Source organism: Saccopteryx bilineata, chromosome 2 (genome assembly GCF_036850765.1).
Source record: "Saccopteryx bilineata isolate mSacBil1 chromosome 2, mSacBil1_pri_phased_curated, whole genome shotgun sequence".
In the NCBI taxonomy this organism is placed as follows: Eukaryota; Metazoa; Chordata; class Mammalia; order Chiroptera; family Emballonuridae; genus Saccopteryx; species Saccopteryx bilineata.
In genome coordinates, this window is record NC_089491.1 from 389494643 (window position 1) to 389515494 (window position 20852).

General features: G+C 53.2%; 1 protein-coding gene across 1 annotated transcript in view; it reads left to right on the top strand.

The window, feature by feature from the left end:
* The window catches only part of DNAH9 (dynein axonemal heavy chain 9), a 263946-nt gene that overhangs the window by 200090 nt on the left and 43004 nt on the right, over positions 1–20852 (top strand). Inside the window, exons 50-56 of the mRNA XM_066264311.1 lie at positions 1025–1450; positions 7425–7544; positions 10196–10384; positions 13665–13900; positions 15744–15866; positions 16806–17010; positions 17625–17789. Of these exons, the coding sequence (XP_066120408.1) occupies positions 1025–1450; positions 7425–7544; positions 10196–10384; positions 13665–13900; positions 15744–15866; positions 16806–17010; positions 17625–17789 (1464 nt within the window). The remainder of the gene's footprint in view (positions 1–1024; positions 1451–7424; positions 7545–10195; positions 10385–13664; positions 13901–15743; positions 15867–16805; positions 17011–17624; positions 17790–20852) is intronic.

Consider the following 20852-nt stretch of genomic DNA (forward strand, 5'->3'; position numbering starts at 1 on the left):
GACTCCCGCATGCGCCCGACCGGGACCCACCCGGCACGCCCACCAGGGGGCGATGCTCTGTCCCTCCGGGGCGTCGCTCTGTTGCAACCAGAGCCACTCTAGTTCCTGAGGCAGAGGCCAAGGAGCCATCCCCAGTGCCCGGGCCATCTTTGCTCCAATGGAGCCTCAGCTGCGGGAGGGGAAGAGAGAGACAGAGAGGAAGGAGAGGGGGAGGGGTGGAGAAGCAGATGGGCGCTTCTCCTGTGTGTCCTGGCTGGGAATCGAACCCGGGACTTCCGCATGCCAGGCCGACGCTCTACCAGTGAGCCAACCAGCCAGGGCCATCACACGTATTTATGACACGATTTCCCTTACTGACTAATGGATGCCTCTGCTCCCAATTCACAGATGAAACCACTGAGACCTGGAAAGTTTACGTGACTTGTCAAGGTCGACACTTGCAGCCACTTCCTTGTTGAGCAAGTGACGCATAGAGCAAGGGATGGACCCACCCCCACACCCAGGCAGAGGCCGCCACGGCATGGGGCCAGGCCTGGCTCTCTGTCTGCTCTCAGGGCAGTCACGTGTAGTGAGAGCAAGCTCACAGAACAAAGCGATTTAATTAAAAAAAGAGAAAAAAATGGGTTGGGTTCCAGTGCTACTCTCTTCAATCCAGGCTGGAAATTAATTTATCATAACCTTATCTTTTATTCATGGCAAGCTGCACATTGCAGCGTGTGTTGGCACCCTTATATTCCTCGGCTGGGTGCGAAATCATTGTGTGTTTCTGACGGGCCGTGAGTAGATAAAGGGCTGAAAGCACAGAGCCGAGTGGGCCCCCGCTCACCATTCCGGGAAGTCTGCAGCCTTTGATTGAGGAGCTCTGGTTTCCTGCTGATGAGTCACGACATTTAAAATGAAGAGGGTGGCCGCAGGCTCCCAAGCCGCCCGTGGCAGGGGTCAGTCCGGACCCTGACTCCGTCAGCGGCCGAGGACGAAGACAGCCCACACGGTTTCCTCTAACGACCTCCTTCCCTCTCCTTAGACCAACCTGACGGAGCTGAAGTCCTTCGGATCCCCGCCGCAGGCCGTCAGCAACATCAGCGCCGCCGTGATGGCGCTCGTGGCCCCTGGGGGCAAGGTGCCCAGGGACCGGAGCTGGAAGGCCGCCAGACTGTCCATGGCCAAGGTGGACAGCTTCCTGGACTCCCTCGTCAACTTCGATAAGGAGAACATTCACGAGAACTGCCTCCAGGCCGTCCGGCCCTACCTGCGGGACCCCGCGTTCAACCGGGAGTTCGTGGGCACCAAGTCCTACGCCGCCACGGGCCTCTGCTCTTGGGTCGTCAACATCGTGAAGTTCTACGAGGTGTTCTGCGAGGTGGAGCCCAAGCGCCAAGCCTTGCACAGAGCCACCTTGGACCTCACGGAGGCCCAGGAGAAGCTGGCAGCCGTCAAAGCCAAGGTCGCGGTAAGTGTGTGTGTGTGTGTGTGTGTGTGTGTGTGTGTGTATATAGCCAACGCCCCTGACCCTGCCAGCAACCCTCTGACAAGAGCAACCCTCCCTGGCACGCCCCAGGGCCCAGGAGCCGGGAAACCCAATGGTTATGGAAACTCTCCTGGTTTTTCCAATAGCAGCAACATTTTAAAATTTCTCTCTCAGACACTGTAGAATCCAAACCAGGCAAATCTATCGGTTCATGCTTTGCCCCGGAATGTTCTTTTCCTGTTCCTCCAAGGAAAGCGAAGATGACATCGGTGTGTATGATAGACGAAGAGTGTCATTCAGGGAACAACTGTTATCCCGGGAAGCAGAGATGAACTTAGCATTTTTTGCACATCTGATAGTTGAAAAAAAGGTCAAGAATTTGAGACTCCTGTTCCCCTGTGAAATGTTGATGTTAGCCACCTAACCCTGCCTTCTGCACCCGTTGTCCTCAGTTCTGTCCAGCTGTCCTCCTGTCTGTCTGAACAGTGTGGACCACTGGGCCTGCCAGGTGTGTTTGATGATATCTGCATTGTTTCCTGAAAGCTCTGAGGAGCAAGTAGTAGAGTGTGGTTTGGGGGGTGCTCTCCTGACCATAAATATTAATATAAAACTCTGAGGGTTGTTCGTTTGTGTTAACCTCTTGCTGATGTTTGATGATACATGCCTCACCCAGGATTGGGATTGGGGATGATCTTGAGTCACCTCTCTCTGAGGTTTTGTTTGAACCTTACCTTTGCTTGAAGATGGAGATCACTAAAGTGAGAGCCAGAAAGCGGAGCCCTGTTCTGTGGCACAACAGCTAAGAGCCCGTCCGTCGATCTCTCTTTCGATCCCAGCTGTAATATTTGCTGATACGTGACCTTGAGAAAGGTCTTTAAAACACCCAAGCATCCATTTCCCGGCGTATAATGGGCACAGTCATGTCCCTGCTTCGTTCAAGGAGCACACGCACGTAAAGCCGGAGCCCGCAGTCCGGGTGTTGGTAGTACGGGTGCTGATACCGCAAGGCTGGTTCGGAGCCCGTTCCCACGCCGTCCACACTGTCCCGCCCCCTCCCCTCCCCTCCCCTCCTCTCCCCTCCCCGGGTGACCTGTGCACCCACCTGCACATACAGGGCCCCCTAATCAGTCACTCCTGTGATCAGGGTCAAACCAGATCACTTCCTGGATCTTTCGTTTCCACATATGCATTCCAGGCAAAAAAAAAAAAAAATTCTTGCTACGAATTTCTCATGAGGATACAAAGTGACGTGTTTGTACAAACGGTGAGAAGTAAGACATGCCGCACACTTCCCATCCAGGGCCTATTGACTGTTAGATTAAATTTTATGATCGAAGACTGGTTCAGAGATCATGGCATCCAATCTCTCTATAAAGACAAGGTACTTTCAGACAAAGCAACATAGTCCCCTCAGTGTGTTTGCTTTGCAAATCCCGATGGTCACCAGCCAGCTGACTTAAACCAGGTGATCGTCACCGTAAGGACGGCCCTCTTCAAAGAAGACCGAACACAGTACGCCATAGCGTTCCCAGGGACTGGTTTCGTTCCTCTCGCGGACGTTCATATTCTCCAGTCTCTCCCAGGATAGCATTACGAGGACAGCATTTCCCAAGCTCCCTTTCCTCAAGCTACTTAAGGGAACATTTGGTGTCAAACGAATGTTTTCACAATGTTTATGCCTTTTCGGTAGCCAACATTCACATGATGGGCTCGCTCAACCGGTGAAAGCAAGGAGAGTATTTTTAAAATACTTGGCTACCTTTAGAAGACACTGCTTTCCTGCCAAAGTATTTTTTTGAGGGGGAAAAAAAATGTGTTTTCACTTTGAACCACCTCCTCTCCATCCTCTGCTTATCCGCAGGCCTGTCTACATCCCAAGAGTGTGAACATTCCCCCACTAATAGCAGGGGACTTGCTACCCCAGCATCTACTGTGAGGGCCCCCCAGGGCCAGACGTTCTTCCACCGCGCCCCCGAGACCGTCTCTGGCCTTCTCCAGCTCTACTCCACCCAGGCTTTGTTTTTAGAATTTTAGGATCGTGGCAAGTAAATTTTATATTCAAGATGCTTAAAGGGAAAAGCCGTAGATTTGGAAACAAACCATACACCATAATTTCAACTTGATTATGCATATAATTGTACCACATAAAAATATGAATAGTGGTGGTTAGCTCTGGGAGGGGTAGATTTTGGACGGTGTTTATCTGTACTTTTTTTTTCCTTAATGAACATACTGTATATTGTTACAATTTCTAAAAGTCACAGTAATAAAAAAAAACAAGCAAGGCATGTTCATTGAGCATATAGTCACCATAAGCAAAATGTCAAGTTGTAGGGGAGGGCTTCTAATGAGAAACAACCGTCCTCCACCCGTTAATTATTTTGTCTGTTCCAACTGACTGTTGATACCACTCAGAGCTGGCTACCTAGTGGTTTCAATATGTTGCATTTGGCCCACGCATAGAGTTTGCAATGATTTAATTAGTTGTCAACATTCGAAACAATAGGAGGTTTTTATAAAAACTTGATTTCTGGCCAGTCTTAAAATACTGAGTTTCCCGAATATCATTAACGGACCCCGGAGCGAAGTCCTGGCTTCCCATCCAAGCAGGCAGTCTTGCCATGGTTTGCAAATTCCTTTTTTTTTTTTTTCAATACTAGACTTATTTGACCAGCTTCCATTCTCTTCCCGGCCTCTCCTCCTCTGAACTCCTGACTCCTGTCTGCGTACTGTGCTGACATCCTTTCCTCTTGGTGTATCTCGTGCAGTCTTCTGCTAGGTGGGTCTCTAAGACGTTCATCTCCGTGTCTTCCCAATGCCAGTACAACACCTGTTTTGAGTTGATGTAGCCTTTACCACTTGTGCCGTCACAGAGAGGTAGCTTCCTTGGAGCCCTCCGCCTTCAGGATGAAGTTACTGCTCTTTCCTTCACCTTCCTCCCTTCCGACTCCCAACTTCTGTCGTTACTCATTATCACCGTTGCCTCCCAGACACCATTTATATCCTGTGAGCGTGTCTGTACTGCTCATAGTTGATCTAAGAGGTATATACTATCATCGGATTGCTTTTCTTATACTACCCTGTTCTTCAACCCTGGAATTTCTACTCTATCTTTTTTTCCTCTCTGTTAGTTCCTTCTGCACAGCCTCAGCTAGTTTAAAACCTCCGTCTGACCCAGTGTTCTATTACTTGCCTCCGCGACGTTGGTCCCTTATGCCAGACTCAGAGCTCCTGCGTCCGCCGCGCCCTTGGGTTTGTGGGTTTGTTCCCAGTGACTCCCGGATACCATGCCTCCACCTTTCCTCGTTGCTCCTCCTGTTTTTCTACAAAGTGACCTCTTTCCTAAGTGACTTTCTCAGAAATGTTAAATAAGAGGTCAGTGTTCTGAAGAGTTCCAGTCCGGAAATGTCCGTTTTTAGACTGCACTGACAGTTTTGCTGAGTATTGAATTCTGAGTTGCTAACTTTTTCTTCCCCCCTGAGAACACGGAGTGCTTTCTCCTCATCTGGTGAGAAGTCTGACAAACAGAGGGTCCCATTTTTTTCTTCATTCTTGCTGAAAGTCTGAAACTTGCCATTGACTTGCTTAGCCACCATCTTTTATTATTATTATTATTATTATTATTATTATTATTATTCACTGGGCATGGCAGGTAGAAACTTTTCTTTAGCTCTAAAAAACGATGTAGTATTATTTCTTGGGTAATCTCCCTTCTGTTTCCTTTTAAATTTTATTTTCTGGAACACAGATCGGTTGGACGTTAGACCTTCTGATGGCTCCTCTGTTTTCTCTCATCTTTTTGTTACTTTGTGTTTTCCAATACTTTCTAGATTTCTGCAAATTCATCTCCTAACCCTTCCCTTGAATTTATAATTTTTATATTAGCAACAGTCACCGTTTTGAGTTTATTCCTTGTATCAGCATCCTCTCTGCTTTGCTCTGTTTGCTTTCTGGGTGAAACATCATGGCTGTCTCTGAGATGCTAACTAAAAGGTTTCTATGCTTCGTCCTCGTTTTTGTGCTTGAAGCTGTCTCCACTGCACACGTCATGTCTCTGCTTCTTGTTTTACTTGATCTAGGCTTCATCAATGATCTTCCTGTTCCTTCTTTGACAAGGGGTGGTGATCGAAAGCTGACTGTAGCCGCACAGGCAAGGGCAGAGCAGGTTGACTGACAGAACTTACTTTCGAAATCAGATCACCATGCCGAATGCATCCCAGACACCGGACTGTGTCGTTCTTCCCCTGCTACTATTGAGTCCCTGGCTTGGTGACACAGATGCCTTGTGGCATTGAACATGGAGGGGAGAAATAGAGATATGGGTGGGGAATGAACAAACAGACTGGCAGCTAACTCTCTTATTTCCAGCATTCCCCTGAATCACACCTGACATTCCCAAGTCCCCGGGGTTCACGGGGCTCCACAGGGCTGATCAGCTTCCCCTTTGGCAAAGCGAGGCCATTGCTAGGCTGCAGCCCCTCTGTCCTGCCCTCTATTGGTGTGATCGCCAATAAATCTACCAGAGTCCCTCCCCCTCCGGCGGTCCTTAACATTCGCTTGGTGTTATGGGCTTATGACGTTTTTAATTGCTTCAAAACCATTTTAGAGAAGTCTCGGGAAAAAGAAATAAAGAAATGAGCGTAGCCATTCTGCTGTTGTGAACTGAATGCTTTGCCACCTGCTTTCCAGACTTCTTAGCCCTTAATTTATTTCTCTTGTAACTTGGCAATGACCAACAAGCAACCTGAGCCCAGGTTACTGAACAGACAGACATAAGATACATTTAGAGCTATCTTCATGTGTTCATGTGTGTATGCAGATATGTATTCTCGGGGCAACAAAAGCCATATGCTTCAATCCTGAATTCTTAATAAATTTAGAAGAAAAATGAAACCAGGTTTTTTTTTTGAATAGGCTATTTGCCCAACTTTATTTTTTTTAATGTTAATTTTTTTTTTATTAAGTGAGAGGAGGGGAGGCAGAAAGACAGACTCCCACATATGCTCTGACTGGAATCTGTCCATCCATCTGGCAAACCCCCTAGGGAGCGATGCTCTTCCCATCTGGGGCTGTCGCTCCATTGCTCAGCAACCGAGCTTCTTTTAGCACCGGAGGCAGAAAACATGAGCTATCCTCAGTGCCCAGGGCCAACTTGCTTGAATCAATTTTGCCATGGCTGTGGTAGGGAAGGAAAGAGAGAGAGAGAGAGAAAGTGGGAGGGGGGAGGTGTGAAGAAGCAGATGGGTGCTTCTCCTGTGTGCCCTGACCAGGAATCGAACCCGAGACATCCACATCGTGTATTGTTTCGTAATGTCCTCCCTCATCCTTTGGGATAATGGAAGAGAATAGAGGAGGTTAAGTTAAAGTTATCTTGTACTCCACAGACCTTAAAGAAAAAGGAGGACTTAGTCTGTGGCCAGCCCAACCCCAAACCATACACCTGCTAGGGCAGACACAGTATGACTCACCCACCCGCCACCCCAGCCTCTCTGGGGTCTTTCTGACCATTTACAGGCCTCCTGGCTTCCTTGTGCTATTGCTTCTAAAAGCAGCCCCTGCAGCTCTTTGGCAAACGACTAGAGCGCACTTTCCCCAAACACAAGGAGAGACAGATGCACGCACCCTCCCTGTGTCCATCACCCCTCCCGGCCCTGCACTGGTGACCGAGACACTGTGGTAGGAGACCTCAGCTCTCTCACGTGGGTCAAGACAGCTCTGGACTTCCCCCTCCGTGATCTGGCTGGAACCCTCACGGGAACTGTGCCTGGGATCATCCCTAATTTGCCTTCCTTCCCCTGCCCCCATCCTGCTCCCACCCCCTGCCCCCGCCCCAGTCCATATAGCTTCTCCTGGGGGACTCTTCCTTTAAAAATCGCCTACCCATGAGTCTTATCACAGAAGCGTTGGAGGGGACTGGGGCCGGAATTACTGACAGGCCTGTGTTCTTCCTGAACAGCACCTGAATGAAAACCTGGCCAGGCTCACAGCCAAGTTTGAGAAAGCCACGGCAGACAAACTCAAGTGTCAGCAAGAGGCTGAAGTGACTGCAGGCACCATCTCCCTGGCCAACCGCCTGGTGAGTGCGAGGCTCAGCCGCCCGAGCTCTGAGGATACTGGCGGAGTTTGTCAAGCGCCAGAGGCGCAGAATGCAAGAGCGCAGCTCAGCACTGCTCTGGCTTGGGTGATGGGGGGTGGGGGTGGGGGTGGTCTGGAGGGGGAGGGGTATTAAAATGTGCCAGGTACAGTGACCGCATCCTGATAAAAGTGCATATGCACACACTGGTCTGGCCAGAGTTCTCCCATATTGATGGCTGAGGGGGTGAGAACCCTGGGCCTTCCAGGCAGCTCATGGGAGACGTGACATGCTTACATATATGTGTGTATCAACAGAGAAGCCTTAAGAACAAAGCCAGCACTTGATGGACAAACTCGGGAGCTCTGACCTGTGTGCTGTTTGGTGATGAGGGTGCAGGTGGGATTGGGAACTGAGATGCAGGCAGCAAAGAATGAGGTTTTTTGACCCTGGGCATTTCTGAGCACGACCTTATCTGTATGCACATCACGCATGCATGCTCGCGCACATGCACACGGAGGCTCTGGCCTCCCTGGAAAAAAATAAAAAGAAATCCGAAGGTCAGAGCAGGATACCATGGATGTCTTTTGCTGTATCCACCATTCCTCCAAAACTCAGAGGTTTAACGAATAACCTTTCATTACATCCCATGGGTCTGTGGGTGAGGAATTTGGGCAGGCTTCTGCTCCACATGGTGCCAACTAGGGCCAGTTGGCATCATTGAGCCGGTGGCCAAGCAGGTTTGGAGGATATAAGATGACTTTCTTCACATGCACCTGAGCTGTGACAAGTTCAAAAGCGCGCTTCGCTGGGCCCCTCCCTCTCCCTGTAGTCTCAGCCTCTCCAACCGGAGTCGTCGGACGTCTTACACGGCCACTCGGGGCTTCAGGAGCAAGTGTTCCAAGAGACAGGAAGACAAAGGTCCCAGTCTCTAGGGCCTGGGACCGAAGGCCAACGCAACAGCACCTCCACTGGGTCCCGCTGGTCACAGCCGCCACAGGCTCCAGGAGAGCGAGCAGGCACCCACTCAGAGAGAGGGTCCAAAGAATCGTGGCCTTTTAAAGTCCCTTCTGGCTGCCATTTCTTTCATCATGAATTCACCGAGATTTCGCAAAGCAGTGTCCACTGCCTGTGATTTCTCTCGAGTCAGGAGCCTTAGCACTTTTTCCTCTCCGACAGAGGGAAGAGCAGACCGTACCTTTCTATCTTTATCGCAGCCTATCTATTTACATGACAAAGCCAGGTTTTCCTGTTCAGGGAGAAATGAGTGATAGGATCCCGGGCTGGGCTGGGCTTTCGCGCAGAGGGGATACCCACAAGCACTTGTCCGCAGTCGCTCGCCGAACCCACGGCTGCAGCGCTCTGAGGTGACCCGTCCGGCCGGACAGTTAGGTGTGGAGACAGATCCTATGCAGACGTGCAGGACGTGGTCCGGCCCTGCCCGCTGGCCTGCCTTCTCTTCGGTTCCCTGGTTGGTCCCCAGAACTCAGCTCTGCCTTCTTCGCTTGGCCGGGGCATTGTCCGAGCTGGGCTTTGTGGGAGGCGGCCTGTGGAGCGCTGTTCCAGGAGTCCGGATGTTTGGGCTCCGAAGGGACCCCCGGCTGCACCAACCCACAGGCTCTGACGAGGGGCTCCTCCCTCTGGCTGGTCTTTATCCGAAACTGGCGTGGGAACGGTTGGGGGTCCACTCCCAAAGATCTCTCCCAGTTCTCGCGTGCTATGATGCCATCTTCCAAGGGAAAAAGAAAAAAAAGGATAGATCTTAACACAGAAGCACAGCGCACCAGGATGTTGCCCACCGGGTAGAGAGGGGTGCCCCCCGGAATGCCGTGCGTCCGGATGCACGTGGGCAGAGGCAACCTCGCCGCTTTGTACCTGCCCTTCCGGGGTGCCTCCTGTTCTGTCTCCTAATGACCACGTCTGTCTCCTCGCCCACTGGGAGTTATTTATAGAACACGAGATTAATTTTGTTTATTTTCACATCCCCGGCATTTGGAGAGGAGAAGGGAGGGGCGCCTCATTTTCTGATACATGTGGCAGACCCAGCACGATGGGGTGTGGCTAACATCCATGGTCCCATTTAGTTCCTCTTTTCAGTGGCCCTTTGAGGGGGGTGCCGTCTGTCTCCACCCCTCGATAGGGCATGGCAGAGCCTGGAAGCCGGCACTCAAACCCTGGTATCTGCCGGCGGCCCGCATACCACCCAGCGCAGAACGGACGCGTGTGTGCCCAGGTGTCGGCTGCAGCCTGTGCAGGTGCCCGGGGACCAGAGGGGCTGTGCCTCGGTGAAATCGCGAGTCCCCTGCTGGGAGACGGGCACCGCATGCTCTCGGTGACAGTGACAGTGATGGAGCCCAGGCCTCTGCGCCGCCGGCACGTGACGCGCGTCTCCTCTCCGGAGCCCAGGCCTCTGCGCAGCCCGCACCTGACGCGCGTCTCCTCTCCGGAGCCCAGGCCTCTGCGCAGCCGGCACCTGACGCGCGTCTCCTCTCCGGAGCCCAGGCCTCTGCGCAGCCCGCACCTGACGCGCGTCTCCTCTCCGGAGCCCAGGCCTCTGCGCAGCCGGCACCTGACGCGCGTCTCCTCTCCGGAGCCCAGGCCTCTGCGCCGCCGGCACGAGACGCGCGTCTCCTCTCCGGTCTTCGCATCGGCAGGTGGGAGGCCTCGAGTCCGAGAACGTGCGGTGGGCAGAGGCCGTGCGGACCTTCAGGCAGCAGGAACGGACCCTGTGCGGAGACGTCCTGCTTGTGGCAGCTTTCATCTCCTACTTGGGTTTCTTCACAAAACAGTACCGGCAGAGCCTCGTGGACGGGACCTGGAGACCCTACCTGAGCCGGCTGGAAGTATGTACGACCCAATGTCTGCTCCCCATGTCAGCCCTGGGTTCCAAGGGGCTCCCGTGACCCTCATAACCCCAGTCTCCCAGTCCCTTCCGGCATGCTTTCTCCCACCACCCACCACCACCCACCACCCTCTGCTGGTCCCGGGCACCAGGTGTGAGACACAGGCGCCCGCCTTCCTCCTCACTGCCCTGCGTTACCCTCTGCCGCCCTCTAGGCAGGGCTCAGCTAGCGGGCTAGGCTGACGGCAGCATCTCCGTTCTCGATGGGGGCTCTGGCCCCCTGCCCAGCAGGCTGCGCCCGGTCCCCTGGCACTTCTCAAAACGACCAGCAGGGAGCAGCACCAACACCGTCCTATGTCTCCCTCCAGCCTCCCCGCTGTTGAGCCAAACCTCATGGGAGCAGCAGGGACAAAGCCCCCCCCCCCGTCCCGGAATCTGCATTGCACCTTGTTACCCGGTCCCCAAAGCTGCGTGGCCCGGGCTCATGGCCCACAGACCCCCACAGGAGAGCAGCTGTACCTCCTCTGTCACGTGTACTCGGCGTGTCCCCTTAGCGGAAGTGGATGGATCTCTACTCCCAACTCCCCCCCGCTACACTGACATAAGTGGGGGAAGGCTAGCTCCTGACCAAGGGGGTTCAGGGTTGTGTCTGGAGCTTCCCGTCACACTAATACCTAACGTGACCTCAACATCGCCACATCACTTATTCCACAAACACTCACTGCGGGCTCGACATGCCCCACCACTCCACCGGGCGGGAGCTGCAAAGGGCATCCCAGCTCAGGATGCACCTGCAGGCTGTCTGTGGTCCAGCGGGAGAGGTAGGCTCGTGACGAGCAGCTGCAGCAGGAGTCGGCACAGAGAGCCCACCCCTTACAGCAGGGGTCCCCAAACTTTTTACACAGGGGGCCAGTTCACTGTCCCTCAGACCGTTGGAGGACCCAACTATAAAAAAAACTATGAATAAATCCTTATGCACACTGCACATATCTTATTTTAAAGTAAAAAAATAAAACGGGAACAAATACAATATTTAAAATAAAGAACAAGTAAATTTAGGCCCTGGCCGGTTGGTTCAGCGGTAGAGCGTCGGCCTAGCGTGCGGAGGACCCGGGTTTGATTCCCGGCCAGGGCACATAGGAGAAGCGCCCATTTGCTTCTCCACCCCTCCCCCTCTCCTTCCTCTCTGTCTCTCTCTTCTCCTCCCGCAGCCAAGGCTCCATTGGAGCAAAGATGGCCCGGGCGCTGGGGATGGCTCTGTGGCCTCTGCCTCAGGCGCTAGAGTGGCTCTGGTCGCAACATGGCGACGCCCAGGATGGGCAGAGCATCGCCCCATGGTGGGCGTGCCGGGTGGATCCCGGTCGGGCGCATGCGGGAGTCTGTCTGACTGTCTCTCCCTGTTTCCAGCTTCAGAAAAATGCAAAAAAAAAAAAAAAAAAAGTAAATTTAAATCAACAAATTGACCAGTATTTCAATGGGAACTATGCTCCTCTCACTGACCACCAATGAAAGAGGTACCCCTTCCAGAAGTGCAGCGGGGGCCGGATAAATGGCCTCAGGGGACCGCATGCGGCCCGCGGGCCCGTAGTTTGGGGACCCCTGCCTTACAGCAAAGGCTGTGGCCCAGGACGCACCTGCAGGCTGTCCGCGGTCGGGCGGGAGAGGTAGGCTCGTGACGAGCAGCTGCAGCAGGAGTGGCACAGAAAGCCCACCCCTTGCAGCAAAGGCTGTGGCCCAGGACGCACCTGCAGGGGGCCCCTCTGGACACCAAGCTCGTATTGTCTAGTGATGACTGGTTTCCCAGACCAGTTCATTAAGTCTTTCTCACCCGCTCACTCGTTAAACAGCGGTTTTAAAAACTGTTGCAGCCCTAGGAAATAACCAAAAAATAAAGCTATATATTGATCTCGAACACCCGTAGAAAAGGAAACTGTCGAAAGGACAGTCATTACCTGAGTGAACGAAGACGGTGGCTACTTGGCAAGGAATTTCTGGTTTTGTTTGGAGTTCTGATGCATTTTTGTGCCAGGAGACCTTTTACCATTCTGGTGAAGTCTATGGGTTCCCTGTCGCAATAATAGATCTTAATGCACAAAATTACAAGGGAAGCCCACCCCATGTGAATACAGTTCTGATGTCTCAGGCCAGGAACCTCCAGCAGTGATTTCCCTCCCGAGGCTAGCTTGATGGGACAGCACTGGCCACTCGGACGATGAGTAGCTAAGGTTAAAGGGACAGAAGACGGGTTGGAGGGGTTGTCCCGACATAACTGAGGGGACAGACTGCAGAGAGGAGAGAGCCAGAGGGGTTTAGAGGGCAGGTGTGCGAACCTCGAAGCCATTCTGCTAAGTGGAAGCAAGTAGCCAGACACAAAAAGGTCCCGTGTGGTGTGATCCCTTTTGAGTGGAACATCCTGGTTGGGTGAGTCCGTGGGGACAGGAAGCATCCTGCTTGCTAAGAGCTGGGGGTAGGAGAGATCGGGAAGTGACTACTGATGGGGACGGACTTACTTTGGGGGTGACGACAACATTGCAGCACTAGACAGGGCTGATGGTCGCCCACCACTGCGAATTCCAATTCTCTCTTTAAATGGTTGCGTCCCCAATGAGACATATTACTTGGACAGAGACAGAAAAGGAAGGAGCACACAGAAGGGCTGTGGAAGGGAAACCGGCTGGGCAGAGACCTGGTGGTCTGTTCGCCCACCAGCTTCTCCACGTGCCCCAGCGAGAGAGCTGGCGGAGACAGGTTGCGTGGTCAGCCCCGGTGTGGGCTGGGCCGGGCAGGGGAAAGGTCGACATCTCCGCTTGTCTGCAAGCTGGGTCTCGGTCAGCGAGTCGTGCCGTGGCTGAGAGGAGAGAGAGCTTAGCGCGGGCCGGCACCGGCAGGGAGAGCCCAGCAGGTGTGGTTCATTAAGGCATGCACTAGAAACGTAGGGACGTAGCAGAGAAGTGACCCTGTTAGCATGGCTGCGGGCCCAGGAGACGCTATTGATTAAGCTATAAATCATCTCTAGGGTAGAAATCTTATTTGGTTGAATAAACCGAAGAGGGAAGGGTCACACAGGCTAATTTCTGTTTTCGTTCATCAATCAAGAGAAAAAAAAAATACTATCAGGACTTTAAAAGAACCTGCTTCCAGATATAGTTAGACATCCAGAAAAGCACTCTTTGGCGGGAAGTGACCAGAAGGTGGTCACTTCCGTGAACGGCGGCGTCTCCGGCCCCGGAGGAGAAAGCACACGTCCATTCTGAGTGCGCGTGGCACCTCTTCCCCACCAGGTCCCCATCCCGGCCACCCCGGCCCTGGACCCCCTGAGGATGCTGACCGACAAGGCCGGCGTGGCTGCCTGGCGGAACGAGGCCCTCCCTGCCGACCGCATGTCCCTGGAGAACGCCGCCATCCTCACCAGCTGTGAGCGCTGGCCGCTCATGGTGGACCCGCAGCTCCAGGGCGTCAAGTGGGTCAAGAACAAGTACGGCGCGCACCTCCGGGTCGCCCAGATGGGTCAGAAGGGGTGAGTGGCCTCACACGAAGGGTGCCCCTTTGGCCGTTGGGGCAGGGGATACAAAGTCTCACGAGCAGATCTTAAGCCCCTAAGATTGTCCGTGCCCCTCTGGTCCCTCCATGAGGTCCCTCACACCCCCTCTCCTGTCCCAGCGCAGGGTGCCTGGGTGCCGAGCCTCTGATTTCCTTTCTCATCAGGACTGCTGGGTGCCAGCCCCTCAACCCATGCGGAAGTCCTTGCTCCTCTCCCAGGAGGTCCTCCTCCCAGCTCTCCTGGAGTCCTTCCTGAGCCGGCCCCCAAACGTCCTGTTTTATTGTCGGGCTCTGTGCTTCAGGAGGTCCTCCTCCCATGGAGCTCAAACCTGCCTCCCTATGGTTCCCACCTCTGCCCCGAGCCACACTGAACAGATCTGAACTCCTCTCTCCTGAGGAGCGGTCGGGCGTCTGCAGCTGAAGGCGTATTATATATAATACGTGCGGAGACTGCTGGGTCTAGTCTCCCTTCATCGTAGGAGGGGAAATGGGTTGGAGTGTATGGTTTGCGTTTTAATTTTATTTGTGGGGTTTGATACACGACAGTTTGCTCAGATTGGTCACTTTATATCTTCTATAGATCATGCTTGGAAAAGTTGTTTTCTGTCCAGAAATTAGGCAACTATTCACCTACATTTTTTTTTAGTTTTTCTTCTGGATTTTCTTTCTACAATGCAATCTAATCATCTGACATATAATTTAGGGTACTAAATAAGGTACAGACCTAATTTCTGTTTTTCAAGTGTTTAGCCATTTTGCAATACCATTTATTAAATTCTCCATCTTTTGCCTAATTAATTGGAAATGAAATTTTATTCTGTATTAACTTATTAAATGGAATCTGTATAACTTTCTACTTATATGATATAATCCTATACCAGCCTTTAATTATTTAGTTTTATATTTAGTAACATTTATGGTAGTATTATTCATCATAAAAAATAATATATTATTATAGTAGGAAAAGGGGGGGAATGTACAAAAATAATCACCAAAAAAATTTTTTTAACTCTTATAATTCATTATTCACAGAAAAAGATTGCTAACTTTTTGGTATATGACATTCTTTTAGACTTTTTGCTACATACCTGTATTACTGAAGTTATATAAAATATTTTGATATTAGTAATGAGTTTCTCCCCTTCTTCTTCATTATCATTTTTAATCACCTTCATTGTTTATTTTTTAGGGTAGCTCAAATTTTGGTCAAAGACTATAAAGTGATTGTTAATTTACTGTTTGAATTGGAATGATGTCAAATTCCTATGTCTATTTACAGAACATAAAATTTCTAATATGCTTATTAAACTTTACATAACATTAAAAAATTTTTTTAAATAACCTAGAATTTGGTAGTTGATTGTACATAAATGATGATGTATTAGTATAACCTGATAAACCCAGCTATACAGAAATTGTTATAGAAATGTTTGCAATGCATTTTCTGTCCAAAAACCAGGTTATAAAACAAACATGCTGTAGAAGTCCTATAATAAAATATACAAATACAAATAATTATATAAGTAAATATAATATAAATAGTAGTGATAAAAAAGTTGAAACTATACTGTATCCAATGCATATTTAGTACACACCAAATGTGAATGACAGGTGGAAAGGTGACCAGTAATTTTCATATTTTTTACTTTGTAATTTTTACCTGTTCTGAAGCTACGGAGGGAAAAATATGGCCTCGAAATCATCCTAGGTAGGCGTGCCTTCGAGTTGGTCACCCTGCTTCAGAGGTCACGGTTGTCTTGTGACATTTCTTGTGAGTGGGAGCCCTGCCGTGGGCTCAGACCGGCTGACTCTCCCTCCAGCTGCCTTCACACCATAGAGCGGGCCCTGGAAGGCGGGCACGTGGTGCTGATTGAAAACCTGGAAGACTCCGTGGACCCTGTGCTGGGACCGCTCCTCGGGAGAGAGGTCATAAAAAAAGGACGGTAAGGTTCGGCTGTGTGGCCCATCCTTTGTTCCCAGTGGGTTCACTGTCCCGGTTGGAACTGTGGACAGATATGCCCTTCTTAGAACATCCTCTCCCCAGCTCGGGTCCGGGGTCTCCACACGGCATGCACACTTCTCGTTCTTACCGGACAGGAGCGATGTAACTGCGCTCGGAACCCAGAGAGAGCTTCCTAGAGTCACTTTGCCTCTGTTGGTCAATGTCCCCCTTGACTTCCTTCTAAATGGCCGTAGTGCACCTTTTGGGGGAACTTGAAAAAAAAAGTAAGGGGCAAAAGACAAAGTGACTTTTAAGCTTGAGCATTTTAACCAAGCCAGACTTCTGAGTGCTGAGAACTCAGCTCTCCTTGTCGATTTGACGAGCCCGGAGTCTGTGGGTGCTGGCGGCTGGTGGCTGTGTGACAGGAAGAGAGATGAGGACAACAGGCACAGCGGAGGGGGAGGGGTGCGTATCCAGAAGGTTCTCTTGACTCAGAAGCCCCTCCCAGAGCCCAGGCCATAAGTCGCCTTTACACAGAATGTGTTCATTTATTTAATTGACCGTTTTCACCCATGCAAGTCATTCTCCATCAGCCATGAAAAAAAAAAACGTAAGCTCTATTGCCAACGTATAAGACAAACAGAGCAGGCGCTCCGTCCTGTAAACGCTTTAAACGCTTCGTTGCCATCTACTGGAAATGTTTCTAATGTGTAAATGTCTCTCCCTACGGTTGTGCATGCTAAATCAAACATGGTGGCCATGGGAAAGGTCTCTCACCCCCATCCCTGCTCCCAATGTGAGGGCACACCAGGATCCTAGGACTCACCCTGGACGTGCACAGGAGGAATCCACCTGAGTATGACAGTAAAAATCTAGAATTCTGTCTCTGACTGAATGTGGTGGGAAGGCACCCACCTTCACGTGAGCCTCTCTGTTCCAGCTTCATTAAAATCGGAGACAAGGAGTGTGAATTCAATCCCCGGTTCCGGCTCGTGCTGCACACGAAGCTGGCCAACCCTCACTACCAGCCCGAGCTGCAGGCTCAGGCCACCCTGATCAACTTCACCGTGACCAGGGACGGCCTGGAGGACCAGCTGCTGGCCGCCATGGTCCACACGGAGAGGCCGGACTTGGAGCAGCTGAAGGTGCGTCGTGGGTGCACAGGGAACGCGAGGCAGAGAGAGCACTGCCCCGGACCCTGCAGTGCTGCGCGCCCTGGGAGAGGCGTGGGGGCGGTGTTCTCTGGGGTCGGGCCGCAGGGGCTCTGCTGGGCTCTGCTGGGCTCTGGGAGGGCCAGTACCAGGTAGGCACTCAGAACTCCAAGCTGGGAAACAGAGGATGGAGTGAGTGCAGAGCAGAGAGTCAGAACACAGACACTCTGACCGGCAAGAGCAGGGCCTCGCGAAGGGCTTCGGACGCATTTGGGCCAGCGCATGAGGGCCTCTGCCTCCCGTGATCCCAGGCCCGTGTCAGAACTAAGTGGGGCCCGCCATCTCCGGAGGGTGTCTTAGCTCCGGCTGCTATACTGGAATACCGTAGACGGGGTGGCCGAGACACACAGACTTGTTCTCTCTCAGCGCTGGGAGCTGTAAGTCCAAGATAAGAGGCCAGCATGTTCAGTTTCTGCTGTTTTGCCTTCAGTTTGCAGCCTCTGAGAGAAGGGATTCTGGCCCTATCAACCTTTATTCATTCAGACCGATCCCAAGAGCAAGACTCTCTGGGTTTCTAGATGTGACTCCTGCTTTCTTGACCTTTGCAGTCAGATCTCACGAAGCAGCAAAACGGGTTCAAAATCACCCTCAAAACACTGGAAGACGACCTCCTCTCTGGCCTCTCCTCCGCGTCTGGGGACTTCCTAGGAGACACGGCCTTGGTGGAGAAGCTGGAGAGCACCAAGCAGACGGCCGCCGACGTCCAGGCAAAGGTAACCCCCCCGGGGGCCTCGGCGGAGGGGGCCGCGTCCAGGCAAAGGTAACCCACCCGGGGGCCTCGGCGGAGGGGGCCGACGTCCAGGCAAAGGTAACCCCCCCGGGGGCCTCGGCGGAGGGGGCCACGTCCAGGCAAAGGTAACCCACCCGGGTGGGCTCAGCGGAGGGGGCCGACGTCCAGGCAAAGGTAACCCACCCGGGTGGGCTCAGCGGAGGGGGCCGACGTCCAGGCAAAGGTAACCCACCCGGGTGGGCTCAGCGGAGGGGGCCGACGTCCAGGCAAAGGTAACCCACCCGGGTGGGCTCAGCGGAGGGGGCCAACGTCCAGGCAAAGGTAAACCCCCCCCCCCGGGCAGCCTCGATGGAGGGGGCCGACGTCCAGGCAAAGGTAAACCCCCCCGGGCGGCCTCGATAGAGGGGGCCGACATCCAGGCAAAGGTAACCCCCCCCCCCGGAGGCCTCAGCGGAGGGGGCCAACGTCCAGGCAAAGGTAACCCCCCCGGGGGCCTCGGCGGAGGGGGCTGACGTCCAGGCAAAGGTAACCCCCCCCCCCGGGGGCCTCGGCGGAGGGGGCCGCGTCCAGGCAAAGGTAACCCCCCTGGGGGCCTCAGCGGAGGGGGCCGACGTCCAGGCAAAGGTAAACCCCCCCGGGCAGCCTCGATGGAGGGGGCCGACGTCCAGGCAAAGGTAAACCCCCCCGGGCGGCCTCGATGGAGGGGGCCGACATCCAGGCAAAGGTAACCCCCCCCCCAGGCCTCAGCGGAGGGGGCCAACGTCCAGGCAAAGGTAACTCACCCGGAGGCCTCAGCAGAGGGGGCTGACGTCCAGGCAAAGGTAACCCACCCGGGTGGGCTCAGCGGAGGGGGCCGACGTCCAGGCAAAGGTAAACCCCCCCCCCCCGGGCAGCCTCGATGGAGGGGGCCGACGTCCAGGCAAAGGTAACCCACCTGGGGGCCTCGGCGGAGGGGGCAGAGGCCCTCCTCCCAGACCCTGAGTGCCACTTAAAGAAAAGAGAATAACAGATGACTTTGCATCTTCCCAACTTTCTTCTCGTAACCAAGCTAAGCGAGATTTCTAAAATGACCACATTCTGCACAGTGGTGATTCCGCCTTCTGGGGAAATGGTTTTGAGGACTCAGCTCCACCCGCGTTAGATGAGCACTTGAGTCTGAGCGGGGCCTTGCCTTCTGTGTGGGAACGGCAGCCCCACGCTTCGCTCCTCAGTGAGTTTAGGGAACTTCCCCGATGCTAAGGCAGCACGCGGCTGGAAGCGTTGGCTGGTTCAGGACGATTCCACCCCAAGCAGACGCCAGCCGGTGAAAAATCTCACACGTCGGATTTTTTTTTTTAATGAGAGAGCCTCAGTGACTTCCCAAGGAACTCAGTTCTTAAAAGCAGCGCCATCCTGCAAACAATTTTAGTATATAGTTTTCTTTTTTATTCCACAACGTTTAGAAGGCTTTTATTTTCCCTTGCGGGGACTAGAAGACGTGACTCCCTCGGGCAAAGCCTTCACCCTTTCCGAGCTGCGCTGAACCCACACAGGCCTCTTCTCATTCTCAGCCCTGCTCTGGGATCAGAGGAGTGTGTAAGGTACTGGTTCCTGGCAGGGACAGCAGAAAGAAGTCGCAGGGGATCAAACTGATCAAGAAGAAGGTTGATGGCCCTGGCCGGTTGGCTCAGCGGTAGAGCGTCGGCCTGGCATGCAGAGGACCCGGGTTCAATTCCCGGCCAGGGCACATAGGAGAAGCGCCCATTTGCTTCTCCACCCCCCCCCCCTCCTTCCTCTCTGTCTCTCTCTTCCCCTCCCGCAGCCGAGGCTCCATTGGAGCAAAGATGGCCCGGGCGCTGGGGAGGGCTCCTTGGCCTCTGCCCCAGGCGCTAGAGTGGCTCTGGTGGTGGCAGAGCGATGCCCCGGAGGGGCAGAGCATCGCCCCCTGGTGGGCAGAGCGTCGCCCCTGGTGGGCGTGCCGGGTGGATCCCGGTCGGGCGCATGCGGGAGTCTGTCTGTCTCTCCCCGTTTCCAGCTTCAGAAAAATACAAAAAAAAAAAAAAGAAGGTTGATGTGAGGCTTGTTTGCGCTGCAGGTGGCAGTGTGTTAAGAATACCCCCCCCAACAAAGGTAGGGGAGAGGTTACGCAGGGGAACAGTTGTCCGTCAGTCTGGCAGACATTCTCACGGCGGTTCCTTTGTGTCCTTGGGGATGGACGCTTCCTTCCAGCGTGCGGTCAGCCCTCACAGGAATGACCGTGACTGACGGTCGGCAGAGGAGATGGGAGGGCACGACCCCACTCCCTTCGGGAGAGTCCTCAGAGGTGGAACTGACATGGAGATCTCTTCTTCCTGCAGCCTCATCTTTCTTCTTTCCTTATCCTTCCCTTCTTTAAAGTCAACAAACATTTACTGAGTCCCTTCTGTGCCCCCCGTGTTTTACAGAACCCCTTTTTCTCTTGTTTCATTTCTTTTTGTCTTCTTTCTCTTTCTCATTTATTCATCCAATCACGACTTACGTGGAAGCTGTCACAGTCCAAAATCCATGACAAAAGGGGGGGGGGGGGCATGCAACAGTGACCTTGCCAGAATTCCAGGCTTCCAGACCCGGTGCTCTGAAGGAGAATGGCAGGGGAACAGCCCACGGCAAAGCTGTGCTGAAGGCTGGGGAGGGGGACACTCTGGACGCCGTGAAAAGACAGGACAAACGCTCAACCCAGAGGGAGAGAGACGCTTCTCTTCCGTGGCTCCGGGGTGCGGAGGGGCTGTCCAGGGGAGCGAAAGCAGTCCCCGGAGCAGAGGCTCTGCAGGTCGGCCGTGTTTCCGTTGCGGAGGCTCTGCAGGTCGGCCGTGTTTCCAGTGCGGAGGATGTGGTAGATCACAGAAGAGCTGTTTCTGCCTCCTTTTTAGACAGGAAAGTAACGCAGTCAGACAACGGCGCTGCAGCGAGGTTGCTCCCGCTACATCGGCAGGAAAGCTTGGAGATGCAGAGTCAGAGAAGGTAGCAGAGGGCACAGCAGCTCATCTTAGAGGCGATGGCATCCTGAATTCAGGTTGGCAATTGTGGA